Below are 21,327 nucleotides of genomic sequence, written 5' to 3' on the forward strand. Positions count from 1 at the left end.
GATGACAGTTCAACAGTAGGCTATTAGTAATTGAGTTGGGGGAGTCAAAAGTTATATGTGGATTTTCAACTGCATGAAGTGTTGGCACCCCTAAACCCCATATTGTTCAAGGATCAACTATATATCAAGAGTTTATGCATTATTTAATAGAGAAAAAGAGAAAACACTAGAATTTATTCATCTGCCCATCCACCTACTGATACAGTTGCTCAGTTGGTTAAGCGTCCAACTCTCGATTTCAGCTCAGGTCATGATCTCAGGGTCATGAGATCAAGCCCTGCATCAGGCTCCATGATCAGCGGGGAGTCTGCTTAAGATTCTTTCCCTTTCCTCTGCCCTCCCATTTGTTTACTCTCTCTCTCCCTTTCTAAATAAATAAATAAAATCTAAAAAAAAAAAATCTATCTTCTTTTTTTTTTAAATCTATCTTCTTACTAAGGGAAAACATAATATCTTTATTCATAACTTTATCATTTGTAGGTCAAAAAAATTCCTTGCACATATGATACGCCTGCTTAGTTTTGTTGAATAAATAATATGAATTGACCTCATTGGTATAGCTTCCTTAGAAAGAAATTGGAACAATAAATTTGAAGCCATGTACTCAGATGCTGGCTTAATGCAAGATCTTTTTTAAGTGTTAAAGTTAGTCAACAGTGGAATGAAAAACCACCTTGGGTAGGGAGCTTCCATCTTTTAAACTGTTCACATAGAGCCTGACAACTCACTGTCAGAGATGTGATGCAGGGGGAGTGGCTACCTGGTTGGGTAAGGAGTAAATGAGGCAGCCTCTGAAGTACTTCCAACTCCAAGATATTGTGATGCTAGATTTATATTTTTTAGAGACATTCTGAAAATGCCCTAGTAAAAAACCTGATTAAATACTATTACTAATGACACTATTATTTGTACCCAGTATTGATTATTTTTTGATGGTCTAAAACTGCAAATACAAGCAACTCTACTCCACATTAATGGAGAATACTTGTATGGAGTGTCTCTCAGAGTAGAGAATCCAAAAGTCAAGGGGCTGGCAGAAGTATGAGCAGTACTGTGTAGGCAGCACAAAAGCAAAAAAAATAAAAAATAAAATCAGGCTGAAATAACCTACAGAAGTAAAGTATAGCTGAGATTTTTTCTGCATAAGAGTTTTTTCCTTTACTTTATAGGTATTTCTTCCTGAGGTCCATTCTCCAGTTAAGCAAACAAAAAATACATTTAGGAAGCACTAACATAAGAAACAGAATATAGTAACTCAGATCAGGAGACAAATCTCTGCAATATTGCCTTAATTAGCCCTACCAACACTGATCTTTCATTCCTAAGACTTTATCTCCAAAGCATCATTATTAAGTTTATATTTTACTTCTTTGTTCTTTTACTACATAACTGGTAGTTATTCTAATGTTGGTTCATGCTTGCCATGTTTCTTTTCTCCCTCAGGTGGATTATAGGCTATTTAATGAGAAAGACTTTGTCTGGTAATTAACTTCCCCCCAAATCAATGGAATGTTGAAAATGGTTAACATTTTCTCCACCTGAAATTCCCTCTCCCTTCTCCCAGATTGTCTGAACCCTTTCATTATACAGGGCCAGCTACTGTGTGGAGTCTTTCATGGGTTCTATAGCCCTTATTAACAGCTTCTCTGAACTCTTACGGTGTTTATTTTCTCTACCACTACTTGGAGCTAAACACACACCACCTTGTTCTTGGCAACACCTCCCCTGTCTGAGCCAAAAAGATGATCCTTCTGCTGGAGAGAAAGCAGGAAAACACTGTGAACCCCTGATAAGCTTATTTGTCTTCCTCAGTATATAAGTAACTTTGAGGAACCAAAATGTATTGTCCAGAATCTAGAGTGAGGGACAAAAGGTTTTAGTAGGATGAAGATGATATCCTGACACTACCACTCAGTCTAATCATATCACATTAGAATAAAGCTGCATTAGCTATCCTTTTAGTTCTACCACAGTGATAGAACTAATCAGGTAAGCCTTAGGCTAGGAAGAAAAAACCTTACACAAAATCAAAGGTAGAGGTTATTGAGAGCTCTCCAAGGTACCAAAGGATTATAACAACTTGGTCTACCCACCCAATGACAAGAATCCTGTTTCTCGGTGTTCTTCAAGAGATACAATTTATTTACTTGTTTATTCATGACTTCCACAATTATGACGTTAGACATCTGCTTTAATCTGAATCCTACTATACCTGGCAAACCGTTACAGTGCACCTATTTTCCTGACCTAATTATGACATGTTCTTGAAACTAGCCTAGCTAGCTACACTGTGGACCAGCAACAAAATTTACAGGCCAAATTTTAAATAGGTATTGAAAAAAAAGTTGAATCTCCCCAACATTAATGAACACTCTTGAAAGAGAAATTGTGCCACTGAGTATCAATAAATGTTTATTGATGGTGACTAATTAAGTTTTTCTTTGACTTCTATGTATACAGTCTAGTGCAGGTCTTGTCATGAGTGACCACTCAGTGAAGTCTTGTTAGCTGACTGAACTAAACTGAAGAATACAAACTTGGGGCTTGAATGATGCCTGCAAATGAACCCAAAAAAGCACATTTAGTGCCTGTATCTCTCTGAGTATATTGTCTATATAACTAGCCTTCCAAACCAGATCTGGACAGACTTCCAGCTTAGATTTAGGTTAGTGCTATACAGTAGAATAAAATAAAAAAAGAGTATGGTTACATGTGTAAATATCTAATTGTCTGTGTTTCCGTATGCAAAAGAATTCCCATAGAAAACTGGTTTGCAAAGGACTGCACAAAGGACGTGATATATTGAAAATAATTTTCTAGGGGTGTCTGGGTGGCTCAGATGGTTAAGCATCTGCCTTCGGCTCAGGTCATGATCCCAGGGTCCTGGGATCGAGCCCCACATCCGGCTCCTGGCTCAGCAGGAAGCCTGCTTCTCCCTCTGCCTCTCCCCCTGCTTCATGCTCTCTCTCTCTCTCTCTCTCTCTATATATATATATATATATATATATATATATATATATATATATATATCTGTGTCTCAAATAAATAAATAAAATCTTTTAAAAAAAGAAAAAAGAAAATAATTCTCTAAAAAGCATTTGCTGAACCATCACATAAATTTGCGAGACATTTAAATAACTCTATGCAAACTGTAAACTTACTCTAAAGATTTATTTTTAAATAAATTAGGTATCAGTTCCTTAATTAATGATTTCTAGGTTAGGAAAAGCACTAATACACTTAGTTGCCATTGCAATAATATCAAAATAAAATATGTAGCAGACTACTAGCCCCAGGCAATGCCACTGAAAGTTTTCATCAGTTTTAAACAGGTCATCAAAACTATATGTCATCATATAAGGAAGCATTTGAATGTGAAAATAGTAAGTACTTTTACCATTAATTTAAGAATGTAATAACACTAAAAAGCTGCAAAAACTTAAAAATGGTGTTTTCGATCTTATAGATATTTTCATTAAAAAATATAAAATTATCTAATTGTGACATCCTATAGCATTTTATTTTTATAATTTATTTTTTTACTTATAGATCACAGTCTATATCACAAAACCTTTTAATTATTATTATACACATTTGTATCTTCCTTAGCACACAGTAGGCCCTCAACTGATACTGGACAGAGAGAGAGAGATGGCATTCTCCACTAATTTAAAATCATGTTCCATTGACACATTTATAATACAGTATCATTTGAATCTGATAACGCTACTTATTTCCAAAACATACCCTTAAGGTGAATTATTTGGAAGACCATCTAGGATGTTGATTGTCACTGTAGAACAGTTTATAGGTGCTCAAATATTTTTGAAAAGGGATATTAGAATATAGACCTCATATTGGAAATGTCTTGTAAGATTTCTGTTTGTGTCTGCACAAGCAAAGTAAAGCACAAAACTGAAATACTGAATCGTGAAACCTATTTGGTCAGAATCTACTGTATTATAAAAGTCAAAACCACATACTCTTTAGACAAAAGTCTTTGTCTTACTTTCATTAAAACAGCTAAATAGGTTGCATTACAAGAGTAACAGTAAAATAAGAAGCAAATTTCACCTCAAAGAGTCTATGATCTATGGTGAGCTATATAAAAAATAGCCAGATCCCCAGGTGCCAATATGTAAGTGGTTTTAAAATACAACTGGAATAAATCAGTTAACTCTGATTTCCACATGCAAGTTTTTATATCCTTGGTGAAATGTAAATGGCTCCTAGCACTCTTGGACAGAAATTTTCTTAAATCTTACTAATAAGTGGGTTATCTCCATTAAGCTTTTCTGCACTTCAGTAGTTGCTCTCACCTGAGCTTCTCAACCCCAAAAATGGATTGTATAGAGATTTTTACTAGGAAAGAATGACTCATTTTATTTTATAATTTCCTAAGGAGTTCTCTGGTTCCATCATAAATGAAGTTTTAAAAACAAGAAAATCTATAGAAGCACTGGAGACATTTTGCTATTTCCACATTACTGACTATGCTTGAACAGAGTAAATTGAGTTAGCAAGACAGTATGATTCCATATGCAATTTTTGGCCACAGAAAATCAGTTGTTTACTACCAACACTAAATATATGTAGAATAAATTCAAACACTATTAGTTTATAGAAATGCTAAATTACTATCCTGACTATGGTAACCACATATTACATATTGACCTTTTATTAGGCAGTTTTTATTTTTAACACATCAGTATTGAACAAATTGTAGGCTAAGTCTAGTGGATATGATCCCCTTTTCCAGACTTACTTTAATACTTCATTAATTGATATAGAAATTGATAAATTAATTCAGTATACATATAAAAAAGCTTTTAAATGCTCAAAGCAATAAAAGAAGTTGGTTATCCAAGGACAATAAATTTCCTGCTCTCAAATCTTTGCTCTCATATTCAACAGTCTGACAGAAGATGCCAAGTCTGGAAACCCCAAAACAGCAAAGAAGTGTTTGTATGGGCACAGTCTAAATTCTTGAGAACCATCCTCCAGCCTTCTTGCTTGAAGCCAATGCTCCCTACGCCAGCTAGTCCTGCTCCCCATCCTACTCCCACCCCATTTGCATTTTTTTCTCTGCAAGAACACCCAACAGAGCCTACACTCTCCTTCAATAGCTGTCCTATGTATTCTGCCTCTTGGAATCTCAACACCTCCTTCCCCTCAAGTCTGACTTGGGGTTGAAAGTAAGCTGCATTATTGTGCTCCTTATTCATTTATTTCTGACCCAAAATTAAAGGGTGAAGTCCTTGTGGTTTTAAGTGTTTTACCACTAGAAAACTGCAAATATAGGAAGCTTAGGGAATCTACAAAGTTATTGATTATTTCATTACTTCTTACAATATCCTGTATTTCTTATTTCTTTTGTATGGTACCTCTTGGCTAAGACATTTCATCCTGTTTATTTTTAGATGTTCTTTGCCTTTTTCCTCTCACTGACTGGATTGCACTTGACATTGTCATTCACAATTGTGCCTAAAAAATTATCTGTGCAATTTATATCTCTAATATCTGTACTCTTCCTTCCACTAGAGGCAGTTACATTGGAGAGGCATTACAATGTGAATGTATTTAACACTACTGAAGTGTACACTTAGAAATACGTAAGATGGTAAATTTTATGTTATGGGTATTTTACCACAATTAAATTAAAAAAAAAAAACTGTGTCAGTAAAGAGCAATGAGTGAAATGAAGACAATTCTCTCAGATTTGAAAATTCAAAATCCAAAGTATCATCTTAGGAATAGCAGGGCCTTACATATGGGTTATCTTTTTTTTTTTTAAGATTTTTTATTCATTTATTTGACAGAGAGAGACACAGCGAGAGAGGGAACACAAGCAGGGGGAGTGGGAGAGGGAGAAGCAGGCTTCCTGCCGAGCAGGGAGCCCTATGTGGGGCTTGATCTCAGGAGCCTGGGATCATGACCTGAGCCAAAGGCAGATGCTTAACAACTGAGCCACCCAGGTGCCCCATATGGATTATCTTTAAATACGAGGACCCACTGGCATTTCTGAATGAAGAACAGCCTCTCCACTGGCTACAATGGTGATTTACCTTTGCTTTTACCTATTTTAAGTACATCAAACTCAGACATTATTACTTAAACACTTAGGTAAACAAACATCCATTGAGTGTCAACTGTAAGTCAAGCATGGTGCTGGGGAAGTTATGCAGAGTGTGCAGTTCAATTTTGGGAAAGTAAGAATAGATTTTTGGAAATTGGCAGCTAAACATACTCAATCATAGCATAGTTTAGTAGTTAAGAACACAGACTGGGGCCTGACCACCACAGTTTGAATTCTGGTTCTGCCACTTGCTAGTTGTGATCTTTTTGCCTTTTTGCCTAGCATTCCTCATCCTTAAAATGAGGATACTAACAGTACTTTATGCATAAAGTTGCTATGAAGATTAAATGATTTAATATTTATGAAGCTGTTAGAGCATTATCTGGCATATAGTAAGGGTTACATAAGTGTCCACTAAAGAAATTCATAGACATGTATGAGCACCTAAGTAAAGGGAAAAGACCCTGCTGGAAGTTATGATGAACATTTGTTTGAACTGTGCCCTAGAACCTACTATTTAACATGGTTTGTTTGGCTATTTCAAGAAAATATTCAAGTCCTTGAAAATATCCCCTCCATCTGTGATGACTGAGAACAGATTGTTTAATGAAGAGGAAGAATGATGACTGCTAAGTTTCCTTGTACCAGACTCAGTGTGGTCACTTCTCCTACCCTAGAGTTTCAAACTGCACAGAAGGGAGTGAGGAGCGAGCTTGTTGTGAGGGGATGCATGCTGTGACTGTTTTCAGAGAGAAACGCACCATTAAAATCAAGTGTTATTCTTAGGTTTAAAAGAAGAAAACAAAAGTAAACAACAAAATCCAAAGTTAAAAAAGTATCTGCTCTATCAAACTAGAGTCATGGATGGAATTATAATGATGATCTCTGAGCAGGAACCTGAGCTGCATTACAAATGTGAAATCTTTTATGAGGACCAGATGGAAACATTAAATGTCTAAAGAATTTGAGAACATGTTAAAAATGAAAATCTCAATCCAAACACAGTAACTGTGTCTGATGTGTGCTACTGCAAAACCAGAAAATATTTAGGACATAAACTCCTTAAAAAGATTGTCTTTCATTGAAAGCTAAACAACCCTTAAGAGATCCCAACTGGTGAAAACTTGGATAAAAAAATCTTGCATGGAAGTTCAAAAAACAGCACTTGGAGCAGAGCAAAGTGATGATATAACTGCTGATTTTTGTCATTATTACAATATGAAAAAGAAAACAATTATAAAACCTAGATCTCAACTAACATGAGTTTCTTAACTGAATCCCTAGAAGGAAGAGGTTGCAATTATTATAACCTAGAAAACCAGATGTAAGTTCTGTGTTTATATCAAAAACCAAAAATGTGGATTGTCTTTCATTTTGCTAATTTCTATCACACATCTGTTCACATTTTAGAAATATCTTAATTGTTTTGACAAATGGAATGTGAGCAGGTTTGCTCATTCACTGTAATGCAATATAATTGCACTATTATATCACCCTCTGTCTATAACCCAATGGTAAATAGGGACAAAAATAAGTTTGTCTCATGTGCAATAAAAATTCAGACACTTTAGGGAAAAAAAATTAAGAAATTCAGTTCAAAAGCACTTACCAGTTACCCTACAATGTAAGATTAAATTATTGCAGTGATCATTTTGCAGTAAACACATATATCAAATCATTATGTTGTATACCTTAAACTTATACAATGTTACATGTCAATTATATAACAAAACTGGAAATAAAATATAATAAAACAATTTGCCAAAAAAGAAAAGAAATAGCACCTGGCACAAAGAGATTAGTCTAATATGATGACTCCAAATACTTTTTCTTCCACATAATGCCCTACTAGTTACATTTACAATTGTGATACTCTCTCCTGAAAATACTCACGTTACTGTTGCTGTTTTAATAGTCTGGTTATAGCAAGGGGAGGGGGAAAATACAGTCATGGTTTATATTCATGTGCAATTCCCAGTGCCCTTACTCTATGAACATCATTTCCACACCCATTTATGACATTAGTGACATAATAAGAACTACTATTCTAGTGTGAGTCAAAGAAACTTACTTCCAATTAAAAAATATTCACTTATTACTATCCTATAATGCTGAAGACTGATCCACATTTCTGCCTTTAGAAATATAGCTAAAGCACTCACCAGTTTATATATATATGAAATCTTTGATAGGATGGTGAGGCTGATTATAGAATTACATGATGCCAAAAATTCTTATAGGAAGAAAATGGAAGAAAGTCAATGAGGTGGAAATTTAGGAAATCATTGAGAAATGATGGAGGGTTAAGACACATTAGAGAAGACTAACCTGGGAATGTAAAGTGAAGTATTGGACATGAAAGGAAAGAAAAATAATATCTACCGAATGTCTACTATGTATCATATTACCTGACTTAACCTTCACAAAAATAAAATAAACTTGATGGCATAGTGAATACAATGAGAGGAACAGAATAGATTATTAGTTCTTTTCTTAAGATCATACAACTAATGCAATCAGAATGTGAATTAAAGTTTTTATATTAATCTATTGTTAAATATTAATAATATTTTTTAAATTTATTTTTGCATATAAAATTGCTTCTTTGGTGAGAGATATTTACTTTTACTATTTTATCTATCACATTGTATTTTAAATTATCTGTTCACATTTCTCTTTCCCATTCAACTTGGAGTCTCAGTGCTTAAAACTCGGATACTTAAAGTCTGCTCAATTCATTCATTCATTCAACAAATATGCATTAACTGCTTACCATGTGCTCATTTGTTTTATAGGTTTAGGACATTTAGCAAGATAGATAGGGAGAGAGATAGCGATGATATGGGCATGAATATAGATGTGGATATAGATGTATATGTATACATCAGGTGTGTATAAAAACTATACAGAAATCCAAGCAGGGTTAAGAATAGTAGAAAGGCCAGAATAGGGAGTGTTATTTTATATAAAGGGTCAGTGAAGTCCTCTCCAATTAGATGAATTCAAGCAATGACCTGAAAGAAGAAAGTGGGCCATGCAGTTATCTGGGAGAAATTCTTTTTTGACAACAAAAAAAGGCACTGCTCTTGATGGGGATGCTGCTTATACTGTTTGTTTGAGGCCCAACAAAGAGACAAGCATGGCTGGAATGGTGTGAGGGGAAGGAACAGTTTGAGAAGCAATAGGTCAAAAACAATAGGACCTTACAGGTATGCTACAAACAAGTTAACCCATACTCTGGGTAACAAAGTAACCCATCTCTGAAAGATTCTGAATAGATAACTGGCACAACTGCTCACATGTTATAAAGAATCACCATGGCAACTGTGTGAGAGTCCACTTTGCAGGGGTAAATGGTGAAGACCAGGTAAGAGGTTAACTTAACGACCCAACTATGAGATAATCAGAACGGAGGCAGAGGTGGTAAAGAGAAGAGGTCAGATTCTGGATACATTGTGAAAGCAGAGCTGATGGGATTTGCTGAAGCAGTGGAATATGACATGACTGAGAAAAGCAGGAGTCATGGAAGACTTCAAGGTTTCTGGCCTGAGCAATGAGAAAAATGGAATTGCATTTTAGTGAGATAGGGAACAGATGGCAACAAAGCGGCAAGAGAAGATGATGATGTCAGTTTTAGGTGTCGAAGATTTAGCTGTCAAGATGACTGTTGGATAAGGATATAGGTCTGGACTTCACACAAGTCTGACTAGAGATACAAATTTGGAAATCATCAGCATACAGATATTGTGAATAGAGCTATGGCTTGTTGGCAGACTGATAGATATAGTCTAATAGGATGGAAAACTGATGATGCATGTTCAGAGCAGAGGCCATGCAAGAACAAAGCCTTTGAGGGTGAGGGAGATAAAATGCAGGGCACGGTGTAAGGGCTGGCTTCAACCAGGTACACAGAGAATGGATCCATAGAAATAGGAAGGCAGGAAACATGGGCATGAACAGGTGGGCAGTAAATGTGGTAAATGAATGAAAGGTTTGCAAATACAACTCCAGGCCTGGGACATTCAGCCCATCATCTGGGTCTCATGCCTTAAGGGGATTGAAAATGCCGTTTCATCCCCCAAAATACTTCCCCTTTGCCTCTGCTCCCCAATGTGCAAAATTCTACAAGCAGAAATTAATTCTGGCTTAGTGTTTATTTCCATAAAATGGAATAACACATGAAACCCCGGGAGTCAATTATGCTTAAGTGCGAATGAATTTGTCAGGTCGTCCGTGTGAGAAAGCTTTTAATAAGGAGACATGAGAGTCTGAGAACCCTGGGTGCTTTCCCATAGGTGTTTGGAGTTGGAGGCTGAGAAGGAGGTGGAGCAGAGGCGTGCCACTGAATCTATGGAACATGTCCATATAAACCTTGTATAAACCTGAATCAGGACCCGTGAGCTACTTGTTGGCTTACTCCCTTGTAGCTGAGTTAGCCAGCATCAGGCAGTGGATGTGTGTCTGAATATCAGTTTCCTCATCAGTAAATGGAGATAAGGGCTAGATGATATAATATGTAGGCAGTATAGTTTTTTGTGGAGAAAATTTTCAATACTGCTATCTTGTGTCTTTCTCTCTCAGAGCATCCTTCCTGCTTGTTCACACCAGCAGATTACTTGCTGGTACACCAGTTTCCAATTCCTCACTAGTGATTAACTGCTCAAGAAAAGAAGTCATCATAACAGGGCAGATTCAAAGCTCACAGACATTTGGAAAGAGGAACAGCACCATTGCTCTGTAAACCTTTAGTTTCATAATCAGACTGGCACCACTTGGTAGCAGTGAGAGATCTCTCCACTTTATACTTGTATCCTTTTAACACATATCTAACAAAAAAAAGTTATTGCACATGCCAAATGATTATATACTCTCCTTGGCTAGATTAAAGCTCCTTGATGGCAAAGTGTTCTCATATCTGCCTTATCCAACAATAAACATTTGTTGACTGGAATCGATACAAAAATGAAAACGCAAGGCACACATCAGAATTAATTCAGTAAGTGATATCTATCTGGTTTTTAGCCATTGAAAACGTACTGACATACACAAATACGACAGGGCTTTAAGAAACTCTAAACATAAATATCTAAACTATCAGAGTACCAAGTACTTGGCAAATGCCTTTTTAGGGTTCACATAAAATATAAAATTCATTAATGCATTTTAAGCTGAGTCACATTTTTAAAAATATTTTATGTCTAGAACTTCTTAGCAGTCTTTTTTTTCTTCTGAATGTCTCTGCCAAGTTACTTTGCAGAAAACCAAAGCACTCTATAGCCACTTGTATTCAATATGCATACCATAATGCATGAGGTAAGGGTGGTAGAGCAGGTAATTATTAATTCCACTCGACAAAAAAAGCTACAGCCGCAAATATACAGTGTATGTGCTCACAGGGCATTTGGGATGCAACTGGCATTAAAACTCAAATCCTCTGAATCCCAAGCAAGTACTGTGTTTATAAAGATAGCTCTTTCATGTTAGACTCTGCAAATCTTTATGCAGATGAAACAGTTGCATAATTTAATCTACAACTGCAAGATAGGGTCCTAAAAATCTTATTTTATTAATTTAGACAGAACCAGAAACTGGGCATGATCCCTGTGAAGCCCCAAATCATTTTACTTTATTTTGCATTGATGCAAAGCTTTGAGTTTATTTGGATAGCAGATTGTTCAATGATGTACAAATTTGCTTGAATAGAAACACCTGTCTTAACGATGTAACATTTTACTGCCTTTCAATTGCTAGGAGACAGAATCAACCTGATCAATGATAATGTGAGAAGGAAGTCTGTGTCCAAAGAAAAGCAATAACCTTTATTTCTGTTTTCATCCATAAATATTCTTGGAAATGACCAAGAAATAAAGAGCAATTTGATTTAAATGCTGTAAAGTCATCTGGATAAATATTAAACACAACTTTCAGTGCACTGAATATTGGTTATATGAGCTTTCTATTATATTTCTGCAGGAAGCATGAAAGTGATGTCAAGACCCATGGAGGCAGATAAGATCCAAAGTTACCATTTAGTCTGGCCCCTGTCTCCTTTACAGTCTCTCACATAAGTGGTCCTACTGAGCAGAAACTCCTCTTTTGTATGAAATAAAACGTTCAGGGAACAATGTGTGTGTTATTTAATAATGTTTACTAACAGGATGCTCTTTACATACAATCCAAAAACACCTGCAGCATTTAAGCCAGTCACTTTGTTTTGTAATCCTTAGCAATAATTTATCATTACTTTCTGTCCTATAATCTTATCTTTGTTCTTCCAGCAAAGAGGTTCCAATTCTTTGTGTTTTTCAACAATTCTGATTAATTTTGTAAGTGTCATGTATGACTAGGGAAAAGACTGTTTTATTTCTACTCTACTGATGAGGAACTTAAGGTTCCAGAAGGTTAAAGGACTACCTCTGCCCCACTCAGAGACAAAACAAAACAAAACAAAAACACAGTTTGTAAGTAGTGGCGCCAGGATGCATGTCTAGATTCTTTGACTCTAGATCCTAAGCTCTTTTCCCATTGCTTCTCATGAATAAACTCTCTTATATAAACAAATAACTAGGAGGTTAGATTCTACTGACTAGGGAAAACAACTTCACTGACATTCTGGTCCTTGGAAAAAAAACTTTCTTTAATTTAGTAGAAAGATATTTAAATTAACTTAAAGAAATAGTGTTTCACTGGCATCCAGTTTCACTAATGGAGACAAGTATCGAATTCAAGAAGGTTACTGAAATCTTAAAGAATACAAATCATTTTATGGATAAAATCGTTTGCAGTTGTCTTTGTAAAGAATGAAAGTCATTAAACCCCATTACACATGGTGATTTCTCTTTCATTTTAAATTTTATCTTACTGTGGAAAGAAGAGTTCATATGGGCTTTAAGATAAAGTATGATCCTAGGAAACTAAGTATCCTATGAAACAAAATAGTCTAAAAAGGATGAATATGCACAACAGTTGCTTAATAAAAACTTAATTAAACCATGTTATATGAAATATTTAATTTATATTATGATATATATATTATAAATTTTATATGGAATCCCAAGCTATGGATACATTAGTGAATTAATGTCTGCTGATTACCTGTCATTGGCCAGGGATTGTGCTAAGCACTGTACACACATTCATTTAATCTCTATAGTGACCTAATGAGATACAAGTAGTATTTTTTAAAATTTAATTTTATTTAAATTCAATTAACACATAGTGTATTATTAGTTTCAGAGGCAGAGTTCAGTGATTCATCAGTTGCATTCAACTCCCAGTGCTCATTACATCACGTACCCTCCTTAATGCCCATCACCCAGTTACCCGATCCCTCCACCCACCTTCCCTCCAACAACCCTGTTTCTTTCCCATAGTTAAGAGTCTCATGGTTTGTCTCCCTCTCTGATTTCATCTTTTATTTTTCCCTCCCTTCCCCTACAACCCTGTTTTGTTTCTTAAATTTCTCATGAGTGAAATCATATGATGATATTTGTCTGTCTCTGATTGACTTATTTCACTTAGCATAATACCTTCTAGTTCCATCCACATCATTGCAAATGGTAAGATTTCAATTTTTTAATGGCTGAGTAATACTCCATTGTATATATATACCACATCTTTATCAATTCATCTGTTGATGGACATCTGGGCTCTTTCCATACTTAGGCTATTGTGGACATTGCTGCTATGAATATTGGGGTGCAGGTGCCTCTTCAGATCATTATGTTTGTATCCTTTGGATAAATACCTAGTAGTGCAATTGCTGGGTCATAGGGTAGCTCTATTTTTAACTTTTGAGGAACCTCCATATTGTTTTTCAGAATGGCTGTACCAGCTTGCATTCCCACCAACAGTGTAGGAGGGTTCCCCATTCTCCACATCCTCACCAACATTTGTTGTTTCCCGACTTGTTAATTTTAGCCATTCTGACTGGTGTGAGGTGGTAACTCATTATGGTTTTGATCTGTATTTCCCTGATGCCAAGTGATGTTGAGAATTTTTTCATGTGTCTGTTGACCATTTGAAATACAAGTAGTATTTTTCTAATTTTTCAGATGCAGAAAGAGGAACCAAGCTAAGTTAAATGGTTTGTCTAAAACCTAGTGTCTGGTAAAAGGTGGAGTTGGGATTCAAATGCTATGCTCTGCACCAGACCACCCAGCTTCCTACAGTCCCTGTGTTGTTTTGGTAAACATGGGCATGTTAGAGACACAATTCTGGTTCCTGACTGAGCACAGACCTGTTAGAGAAAGCTGATAGGTGAAGAGAAAGGGCATAGTTATCCCCATGAAGTTAAAATTTGCATTTGGATTTCAGTGGTAAAATCTCAGGAGGAAGGCATGGGCAGCTAAGATACCAGCAAGAGAGAGTTGGATCCCTGAATTTGGTGACCTTTCATCGGGAAACAAATAGTCCTGATGGTGAGAGAGAGGTCTCCTGTATAAACTGCTGAGGTAATTGTGGCCCAGATAAGCCACAGAAGCACTCTCAGACCTTCCATACTGTAACAAACAGACTGAGCTTATTAATTTGTGGAGGAATTGAAAGGGTAGCAAGGAGACATTCTGAGATAAGTGAGTTTTTGATGACACTGGAATTCTTCCAAAGCATTTGTTCACTGAATCCTATATTGGCTTTTTATATGTGGTATCTTGAAATAAACAAGTCATCCTCTTATGCTTTTTTTTTTCTGCCTTTGCTTTCAAGTTGATTGGTGCAAATGGATGGAATTACTTCACTGTGGTTCTCTTCCTATCTCTTTCACACAGTGGACAATAACAAATGACTTTTCAAACTATCTTGGTGATAGCAGCCAAACAAGGCCATAAAGTTTCTTAGAAGACATAAGTTATTCACACTGGGTCTTCTGATATGCATATCCGTATAATTACGTACGGTTCATTAGAATGTGATTATCACATGATAATAAATAAATGATATTTTGTTTCTTCAGTATATGGAATGGTCACACTGTGGATATTATAAAATTATTTCTTTGCCAATTCACATGAATTTTCACTCTCAAATTGGCACAGTCCATACCCAGTGATGCTTTTCAAATAACGAAAAATAATTCTGCTTTACCAACCACGGCTGACAATAATGTGAATGTCTGTGTATGTTTAGAGATTTAGAAAGTTATTTAATTAAACAGTAGCATGTATTGTGATTTATAATGCATGAAGTACTGTGTTAAGTACTTTAATATACTTCTTAGAAGACAGCTAGTAGACCAGATAGGTATGTTTTTTAAAATAAATTACATTTGAAAATATTTAAACATAAGGCTATTTTCTCCATTTTGCAAATGAAGGAACTGAGGTCCAATACAATTAAGTGATCTAAAATTTCAATAGCAAGTACTAAAATTGTACTTTACATTACACTGTACATTGTAATGTACATTACAAGTACAAAAATACTAATACCAACTAGCTTTCTTGACTCCAGACAATGTAACATAAAATGAAGATTAATAGTAAAAAATAAAATTCAAGATAACATCAAAATTAGACAATCATAGAACCTCATGTATAGTATATAAAGACATTATATAACCTTCCATTCTAATGATACCAGTTTTATAGTTTTAGAAAAAGAAATAACATCTCTTCTTGGGGAAAGAAAATTTAAATGCTATAGATATCCATCATCTTAGAAACAGTTTAAAGCACCTAAAACCACAATTTATCACTAGGAAAAGCCATAAACTATTATAGATGCCTCTAACCCTCCACTAACTGTTCCAATAGTTGACTTTAAAAATGGGGACACAACTTATTTATAACTTGTCAGTATGCTAGTATACTCTTAAGAATTAAACTAAAATCATGATATGAGAACATGCTGATGGAATGGAAAAAAATTCCATATTTTAAAAATAAATATGATGGGTGCGTGGGTGGCTCAGTTGGTTAAGTGACTGCCTTCAGCTCAGGTCATGATACTGGAGTCCAGGATCGAGTCCGACATCGGGCTCCCTGCTCAGCAGGTGCTTCTCCCTCTGACCCTCCCCCCTCTCGTGCTCTCTCTCTCTCTCTCTCAAATAAATAAGTAAATGCTTTAAAAATAAATAAATAAATATGAGACTCTTTCTGATCCCCAAACTACTGCTCTCCATCTAAATGTGCTCTCTTCAAACTAAAGAAAACATACACATTGTTTTATATATGGAGAGAGAAACAGAGATAGAGTAAATGTAGAAAAACATTACTAATTAGTAAATCTAGGTAAAGGGTGTTCATTCTGCTACTCTTTCAAATTTTTTAAATTTTAAATCTTCACTCTCAGGGGCGCTTGGGTGGCTCAGTCAGTTAAGCACCTGGCTCTTGATTTCAGCTGAGGTCATGATCTCAGGATGCTGGGATCAAGCCCTGACATCAAGCCCTGTCAGGCTCTATGCTCAGTGGGTAGTCTGTTTGAAATTCTTTCCCTCTTCCTCTCCCTCCCACTCTCGCTCTCTCACTCGCTCTCTCTCTTTCTCTCAAATAAATCTTTTTTTTTTATTTGACAGAGAGAGATACAGCGAGAGGGGGAACACAAGCAGAGGGAGTGAGAGAGGGAGAAGCAGGCTCCCCGTTGAGCAGGGAGCCTGATTCGGGGCTCGATCCCAATCATGACCTGAGCCGAAGGCAGATGCTTAACAACTGAGCCACCCAGGAGCCCCTCACATAAATCTTAAAAAAAAAAAAAAAAATCTTCACTCCTAATGACCTCTCCTTGACCCAGACACTTCCACCTTCCTCATTTGTCCTTTCCTGGACATTTTAGATGCATATAATTGTAATGTTATAAATTGTCTGCAAATCTCTATGACTTTACCAAGCAAAGACACACAGAAGTTTTTTCTCTCTCCATTCCTTAATCTCTTAAACTGGGTTTTCAAGTACTTGGATATTATGGAATCTATGTGCGACACCTCCAAAGTTCTCCAAGGCTCCAGTCATCCATGTTGTTTTATTCACCTGGGACCAGGAAAAAGATCGTCAGCACCCTATTTTTCAAGGAATACCTAAAATGGTTCCTAACACACTGATATTCCAGAAAATGCAGTTTGAAAGCCATTTTCTTGAAGCCATACTACCCCTGCCCCTTTATTTCCAATCTGTGTAATTCGCAGTAAGCCTGAGTCATGAGGGGTGTAGGGAGGAGGACAAGTGGGTCTGTCAGGGGAGCATGCCACGTGACAGGTGTTCTTGTCCCCCAAAGGTCTAAAGCAGTCATTCTCATTCTCCCTCAAAGAGAAAATGCCTCAGTTCTAGCAAGAAGTAATCTGAGACAGTCAACAAATTACTTTTTTTTTTTAACTTAAAGTACACAATGAGATTGAAACATATCTGTGTCAGACAAATTACTAGGAGCAACAGAGGTCTCACCCTCAAAGTACAGAAAAAATGAGACAGCACCAAGTGAAAATTTTCACTCCTGCTGATGTCTTTTCTAAAGAGCAAGGGTTATTAATTCACAATTTCCTCACTCTGCAAGTCATGGACTCTTGCTTCCGAATTCCCTCTGGGGAAATCCCACAAAAAACTCAAATGGCCATAGCTCTTGCTACTGTTAATATTTTAGGTGTTGCATCAGTGGGAAAACATAGATAATTAAACATTTTTACATATAATATGCAAACGTTTTAAACTCCAAATAGCAAATAGATTCCTCTGTACAACACTTCCATCTAGACAGTTAATAAGAGATATGTAGAGCTTTCCTGAGCTGAAGCACCAACTGTGCTATTTGATGCATGAAGAATAACCAAATAAATAATTGTACAGTGCTCCGGACAAATATTTACTTTATAACACTACAGGCTAGGTGGTATGATTTGTACCAAGTGGCTTAATTAAACAGGCTACCATGTAAAACACATAGCCTCTAGTGAGATATTGTAATTAAGCCTGCATCTGCAATATCATAGAGCACAAAATAGTTAGCAAGTTGGAGTAGCCCTCCTGGCAGAAAGGGAACACAACCATTAAGAGATGGATGGAGTACTTGTAGAATGAGTATTAACTAAGCTTCCTTTTCTCTTCCCTCATATCAGGCCAAAGGAAAGACCCTCTAAGAATAAAGAGCAAAGAACAGGAATCAGAGCCATTCCTTTTTTTATCTTTTCAACAAGTATTTATGAAGTGCCAGCCTTGCTTGTAGGTATTTAAGATGTAGTAAAGAAGACAAAATCCCTGCCCTCGTCTAATTTAGAAGGGTTGACAGATAACAGAGGGAAAAAAACAATATAATAATATAAAAAGCCAATATAACAAATGAGCATGTCTTTTCAGGTAATAAGTGCCAAGAAGAAAAATAAAGCAGAGTAAAGGACTGGGAAGTAAAGGGTTCTTTTTTTTTTTTTTTTTAGATGGAGGGGATCAGAGAAGCCTTCTCTAGCAAGTGACATTTTAAGAGAAGCCTGAATAGAAGTTAAGAGAGTGGGCCATGTCAACATCTAAGGGACTAGCTTTCCAGGCAGAAGGAACACCAAGTGCAAAGGCCCAGGACTGAAAACAGGTTCGGTTTGTTGAAGAACAGGAAGAAGGCTACCATAGCAGGAGAGTAGAGATGAGGTCACAGGTGGCCTGCAGCTGGATAATGTTGGGCCTGGTAAACCCTGGTAAGCATTAGGGATTCTTTCCTGAGAGTCATTTAAATGCTTCAAGCATAATGTTGCTGGTGTCTTTACAGTGATGTTAGAGAAGAGAGCATCTATAAACATTCAAGGAGAAAAACTGGGAGACCACAAAAGAGGGAAGAACGGGAAAGGAAAGCAAATGGTATTTCCCAAACGGGGGATAAACTTTAGCAGCTGGACAGTGGGCATGCTTGCCAGACCACCTTCCAGCATGTGTCTTGGGAGTTGTCATCATTACTTTACAAAGTATTTTTACAGTATTTTAAAAAATTCAATATACTGAAGACTTGTGTACACTAAAAGACCAGGAAAACACCACTTATAGACTTGCATTACTGAGAAAATGCTTGCTTTAATTAAAGCAATAGACTCAGGCTATGAGGCATAGATTTCTACTGGTATTCAGTTCAGTCCATAAACAAAGATAATTTCTGTAAAAAACAAAAAACAAAACAAAACAAAAAAACCACACACACACACACACACACACACACACACAGAAAAACCCTCCAGGATATACACAAAATAAAACACAAGCACCTCTAGTAAATTAGGACTGAGCACTAGGGTCTTTCCAGAAGCACCATCCTCCCAAGCACCTCTGCTCCGATTGTTTGATGCATTTGAGGATAGTGTGCATCAGCTAGTACTATGCAGGATGTAGATGATAAATGTAAGGAGATACCAAATTTACATACTTTCCTCCCATTTTCCATAAACAGTAATTTGTTAAGTCGTAAAGAATGTCATCAGCACTGTTTTCAATGTTATGGGATATACACAATAATTAGAAGTCATTACTCTCAAATGCACATTCTCCTTTTTCCCTTGGCTTCTAATCTCCTCATCCACCAATCCATTCTCCACAATGCCTGCCAAGTCTCTTACCAAAGTAAAAGCTATTTATGGCAATCCCCTTCTCACTACCTTGCAGTGGCTCTCACTGATGATGGAATAAAGCCCCAAGTCTTGTTCATGATAGTGGAATCTCTAAAGTACGGCTCTGATCTACAGGCACTTCCTATCTTTGCCACCTTGCATCTCATGCTGTGACTCCAGTGAACTTTGCTCACTTTCCCCCATGCTCTGAGTCAAATCCCAGCTCAGCCCCTCATTTGCTGTGTAACCCTGGGTCCTCCCTGTGCATCACTTCTTTTCCTATAAAATGGAAGTAATCATACCGTATAGCTCATAACTCATGGGCTTTTCATGGGACTAAATAAGTAAGTATATTTAGAATAATGTCACATACATTGCAAGTGCTAAATAAATGTAAGCTCTTATTATTGTTATGGATTAATGGAATTTCCTTATTTCTATTATTTCTCTGACCAAAAAACGGTCTTCCTGCCCACTCTTCTCCCAGAAAACTCCTACTCATTTTTCAAGACCCCACACAAATGTCCTCTTCTCTAAACCTTTCCTAACACCTTGATTCACTTTCTAGTGGTCTTTAATTCTTCTGTGCGCTCATGACAAATGAGGCATGATTCCTCAATAGCATTATTTACATAACATTGATTAATTATTAATTCATAAGTTTGCTTGCCAGGCGGTACATGAGTTCTTTGAAGCAAGGGCTCTATCTTTCTCATTTTGTATCTCCTAAACCCAGAGTAGGGCCTAGAGCACAGCAGTCTATCAACAAATGTTTTGTTCAATCAACTGTTCAATCAGTAAATACACAGGTATTTCTCAAAAATTTTCCAATGTTGCTAGGAAATATTTCAAGTAAATTGAAGAAGAATACAAGACACAGATTTAGTAGGTTTAGCTAAGAAACTAGGCTTAAATTGCATACGTTTATGCCTACATTGTGCCTAAAATTTAGAGAAAAGTCAGGTATGTACTATATTCATTGGTCTATTTTTACTCTTCCCCTAGTCATTTCAGTTTTGTCTTGTCAGGTATAAGCTCCTGTAGAGTATGAACGACATCTTTTCATACACTTGCATTCAATTATTAGACACAAGAGTACACATTTCATGAACCTTTGTTAAAATGAGGGAAGGTTCCCAAGATATAGGTAGAACTAAATGAGAGAAAGGGAGAAAAACACAAGTCTTTTTTTCTAATACTAACTCCACGTGAAGGAATATTGCTCCCTGGGCAGGCACATTCCCACGGGCAAGCATGAATAGATGGACAGAATGTGGTGCTCACCAATACATTTGCTCTTCAAAAGGAGAGTGTAGGGAGAAGGGGCGCCTGGGTGGCTCAGTCATTAAGCGTCTGTCTTCGGCTCAGGTCATGATCCTGGAGTCCTGGGATCAAGCCCCGCATCGGGCTCTCTGCTCAGCGGGGAGTCTGCTTCTCCCTCTCCCTCTGCCTGCCACTCTGCCTACTTGTGCGCTGGCTCTCTCTCTCTCTCTCTCTATCAAATAAAGAAATAAAATCTTTAAAAAAAAAAAAGAGGACAATGTAGGGAGAAGTGTGTGGTGAGCCCAGGATGTAGCGAAGGCCATCACCAGTAACTTTCCTCACAGAGCATCACTCTGCTGTTGGTGGAGGAGAACCACTGACTGCAGTGAGAACATCAGCAAAGGAAAGAAAGCTGAATAAGCTGGACACTGTGGCAGGTGCCAGTCAGGAGAAAGCAGGCCACAGGAGCCAGGTAAAATAA

The 21,327-nt window shown here is 36.7% G+C and overlaps 1 protein-coding gene across 4 annotated transcripts in view; it reads right to left on the reverse strand.

Annotated features, from left to right (window-relative positions):
- PDE4B (phosphodiesterase 4B) overlaps positions 1–21,327 on the reverse strand; it is a 420,748-nt gene that overhangs the window by 331,418 nt on the left and 68,003 nt on the right. Inside the window, exon 1 of one of the 4 annotated variants that reach the window (XM_073896585.1) lies at positions 20,868–20,890. The exons of the other annotated variants lie outside the window; for them this stretch is intronic. Within the exon in view, the coding sequence (XP_073752686.1) occupies positions 20,868–20,875 (8 nt within the window). The 5' untranslated portion in view covers positions 20,876–20,890. Of the gene's footprint in view, positions 1–20,867; positions 20,891–21,327 lie in introns of those variants that run through there. 4 annotated transcript variants of the gene reach the window in all.

This window comes from Callorhinus ursinus, unplaced genomic scaffold, assembly GCF_003265705.2.
Source record: "Callorhinus ursinus isolate GAN/ISIS: 27379988/994484 unplaced genomic scaffold, GSC_fseal_2.0 scaffold9, whole genome shotgun sequence".
Classification (NCBI taxonomy): domain Eukaryota; kingdom Metazoa; phylum Chordata; class Mammalia; order Carnivora; family Otariidae; genus Callorhinus; species Callorhinus ursinus.